This window comes from Uranotaenia lowii, chromosome 3 (genome assembly GCF_029784155.1).
Source record: "Uranotaenia lowii strain MFRU-FL chromosome 3, ASM2978415v1, whole genome shotgun sequence".
Classification (NCBI taxonomy): domain Eukaryota; kingdom Metazoa; phylum Arthropoda; class Insecta; order Diptera; family Culicidae; genus Uranotaenia; species Uranotaenia lowii.
In genome coordinates this window covers 295,706,503-295,710,171 of record NC_073693.1, presented here as the reverse complement: position 1 = coordinate 295,710,171, position 3,669 = coordinate 295,706,503, and the positions used below count along the sequence as shown (strand labels likewise).

Genomic DNA, 3,669 nt, shown 5'->3' with positions numbered 1-3,669 from the left:
ATGCTTGTAGTCGGCTTTGACGTAGGTTTCGTCGTCCATTACCACGCAGTCAAACTTCGTCAGCATCGTCGTGTACAGCCTCCGGGATCGCGCTTTGGCCGTCGTATTTTGTTTATCATCGCGATTTGGAGTCACAACCTTCTTGGCAGTCGATAGTCCGGCTCGTTTTTTGGCTTGATGCACGGTTGTAGACGATACACCCAGCTTATTTGCGGCATCTTGGAGAGAGAGATTAGGGTTTCGCTTGAAACTATCGGCAACTCTCTTTGTCGTCTCAGCGGCTTCCGGTTTTCGATTTCCCCCCAATCCAGACTTCCTGGCTGTCGACAAGCATCCCCCAAACACTTTAATTACATTTGTAACGGTTGATTTGGCAACTTTTAGCGATTTTGCCAGCTTAGCTTGCGAGTAACTCGGATTTTCGCGATGCGCGATCAAAATTTTGATACGCTGCTCTTTTTCCTTGGACGGCATTTTGACAACTAAAGAGTGAATTCCGAAAATCAAAATAGGAGCAACATTCTACACAAACACACACACACACACATTTAAAGATATCTGGCTATCCCGCTCATATTAGACTTTTCTCGATTTTTTAAATGGATTCATGGGAAGGCCTGAATATATCAAGAAAATTAGGAATAACGATAATCAAAGTACAGTAAGGTTTTTTTTACACTGATATAAGTACCGCGTAAAAACCGTGTATATCCCGAAACCGTGTAAAAAAAAACCATTTAAATTCTGCAGCTCTGAAATTTAAAACAACAAGACATGTAACTTGACATTTAAGACCTGAGATCTGAGACCTGAGACTTGAGACCTGAGATCCGTAACCTGAGACTTGAGACTTTAGACTTTAGGCCTCAGGCCTCAGGTCTCAGGTTTGAGGTCTCAGGTCTCATGTTCTTAGTCTCAGAGCTAAGATTTTCCCAACTTCAAAAAGTTTCTAAGTGATACTGAAACCATATGTTTTTGATGAGTTTGTAGCATTTTCAACATTACTTTTGCATATTTTATAATTTACCCAATATCAGTTGAAAGATTTGTAAATTCTATAATTGTATAAATTTTAAAAAAAATCATCCGAATACTCAGCTCAATTATTCGGTGAGCCGAATATTCGGCTTAACGGTTTTTAGGCGGTATTCGGCGAATACCGAATATTCGAGACATCTTTACTTCAAATGTTTCTAGAAAAGTCACCGTGGTATGTATTCTTATTTCAATCTAATTTGAATTCTTCAAATAATTAAAAACACATTTATAGTAGTTCAAAGTGTTACTGCTTGATTCTCCTCTCCAGTTGAATAGCGTGCGGGAAGTTCAGCTTCAGTGTAATATCGAATCTGTACTTTAAGTCCTCATGCCGCAGCTTGGTATGCAACTTGAAGTTCCTCACGATATAGATGAACATAACCTTCATACTGATCATGCCATAACGTTCACCTGTAAAATAAAAAAAATAGTTACGATTAAAACTTTTATTAAATCCTCTAATTTTGGGAAAACTAACCGATACAATTCCGTGCTCCAATGCTGAATGGTAGAAAGGCGTACGGATTGCGATCCTTAACTCGTTCAGGCAGGAAGTTATCCGGATCAAACTTTTCCGGATCCGATCCCCAGAAAGCTTTCTGTCGATGAAGCGCATGCAGCGAGACGAGGAAAGTGGTTCCAGCTGGTACCGTTCGTCCATCAAGTTCAATGTCCACTAGATTTTTGCGTCCGATGTTTGGTCCAACTGGACAGTGACGAAGCGTTTCCTTGAGAAACATTTCCGTGTAGGTCAGTTTCTTCAGCAACTCAGGGGTAATCTCAACGCTTTCGTCCGGACAGATCTCGTTGATTTCTTGGAACACTTTCTCCTGGATATCCTGGTATATAGCCAGGAAAAGGGAAGCGTGGGCCGTTACGTTTCCGGATGTATCACTACCCTGTACAAAATTTGAAAATCGATGAGTAGTCAAAAAGGAAATTTTTAAAGGATAGCCTTACAGCTGCCAGCAAGGTGGCCACATTGTGGACGATTTCCTCCTCAGAAAATGGTTCCATCTTGGATGATTCCGACAAAAACTGATCAATGAAGATGACCGGTTTTCGAAGTGGTTCGTCCGATTCCGAATCGACGGTGTTGATTTCGGTAGATCCGTTTGATTGAGCTTCCTGCTGCTGTTTGCTTCTGTTATCCTTCATAATCTAATTCAAAGTGGGAAATGGAAATTATTAATTCAAAATTTGACATTGTTGTCGCAGTGAAATTGATTTTTTATTACCTTAACCGCCAGTTCAGAAAGTCTCTTTCTAGCGTATTGCTCTTTCCGGTAGTTAGACGAAAACATATAAACAATGTTGTAATGGTGATGTAGATTCAAAAATCTTGCACTGGCCAGCTCCATAACCCTTAAATAAAATAAGCAAAGCTTAGCAATACCCAGACATTTTTGTGGTATCCGCGAAACACACATATCGGTACAGTGAATCAGCTCATCCAAATCCTCATGTTCCAGAACATCTCCGCCCATCGTCGTGACGCAAACCATTTCAGCACTTGCTCGCAAGGTGTATTTGAACAGATCGATGGTGGCTCCATCTTCGTTTTTCTTGAGACGCTCCACCAATCTTCGACAGCATATATCAAACAGAGGAATGAAACTGTGCAGGATCCGCAGGTTAAACGTCGGGTTAGCTGCCTTCCGGACGCGTTTCCACTGATGATCTACAAGCAAAAATTCATGGTTTGTGTCATGAAAAAGACACTATATTGCCTTATCTTAGATAAAAACGGGAATCTCTATAAAAGTATCACTATAATTTGAGCTTTTTTTTAATCACTAATCAATACACTCACATCTAGCACTGAACAGTCCCAACTCGAATCCCACAAAGTCGTACAGATACGGCTTATCCAGACACTTGGGATGGCTCAACACCTTCTGAATCAAATCCGGATGACTGAGAGCCAAATGAAACAGTGGCCCAGCCATGGCCACAAACATTCGCTCATGTTTCAGGAACATTTTGTTATAGTAATCAAATCGCCCAACCGCATCCCGGAAGAACATCGTCATGTCCATCCCCATGAACATAATGTCGTTAACATTAACCGGGATATCCTTGGCAAAAGCCCTCCGAGCTTGAATTCGGCGCCAATACCAGCCAGCGGCCAGCACCCCTGCCGTAATCAGCAGGTATAGATGGATGGCCATTTTTCAGAGAAAATAAATATCACCAACCGACTCGTTCCGAAAGCAACTGATAACTGAAAAATGTAACCATCAAATTGTAGACGTTCGAATTCGTGAGCCCTCAACAAATGTTAGAGGTCTCTGACAACTTTCTCAAATGTCGGTGGGCATTTTTTAACATAATTAATAAATGATCGTGAATTTGTTATGTTTCTAACAGACAAACGAAGCTCACTGTAATGGTTGGTTGAGCAGAGCGAACAGATGAAGGTCAATTTTTGGCTTATCTATTTGAAGGAGGAGGAAAATGCGCATTCGAAATGTGAAAATGATAGAAGGCACGTTTGACCTTTCCGGTTCGTAAAGTGAAGAAGATTGATTCAGATTATGATCTTAGTACCTATTGAATAGAGATTTACCAATGGTTAGTTTTTAAGATGTTTGAAGACTTAAGTATACTGTTTTTTCAATAGCATTCAAT

At 40.7% G+C, this 3,669-nt stretch overlaps 1 protein-coding gene across 1 annotated transcript; it reads right to left on the bottom strand.

Annotated features, from left to right (window-relative positions):
- Positions 1–1,282: 1,282 nt before the first annotated feature.
- On the bottom strand, positions 1,283–3,209 carry LOC129753614 (cytochrome P450 4c21-like). Its single transcript, XM_055749449.1, has 6 exons — positions 2,852–3,209; positions 2,467–2,719; positions 2,277–2,403; positions 1,999–2,199; positions 1,517–1,937; positions 1,283–1,449 (listed from the first exon to the last, which is right to left on the bottom strand). Exons 1-6 carry the CDS (start codon positions 3,207–3,209, stop codon positions 1,283–1,285), a joined length of 1,527 nt encoding a protein of 508 aa, XP_055605424.1.
- Between the last annotated feature and the right edge of the window lie 460 nt (positions 3,210–3,669).

What these genes read in the sequence shown, in the direction of transcription:
- LOC129753614 (XM_055749449.1), bottom strand. Translation starts at nt 3,209, where the DNA reads ATGGCCATCCATCTATACCTGCTGATTACGGCAGGGGTGCTGGCCGCT. An exon ending in GGGACTGTTCAGTGCTAGAT is followed by an intron (nt 2,720 to 2,851) that starts GTGAGTGTATTG and finishes TTTTGCTTGTAG; the next exon opens with ATCATCAGTGGAAACGCGTC. An exon ending in TTTCTGAACTGGCGGTTAAG is followed by an intron (nt 2,200 to 2,276) that starts GTAATAAAAAAT and finishes ACTTTGAATTAG; the next exon opens with ATTATGAAGGATAACAGAAG.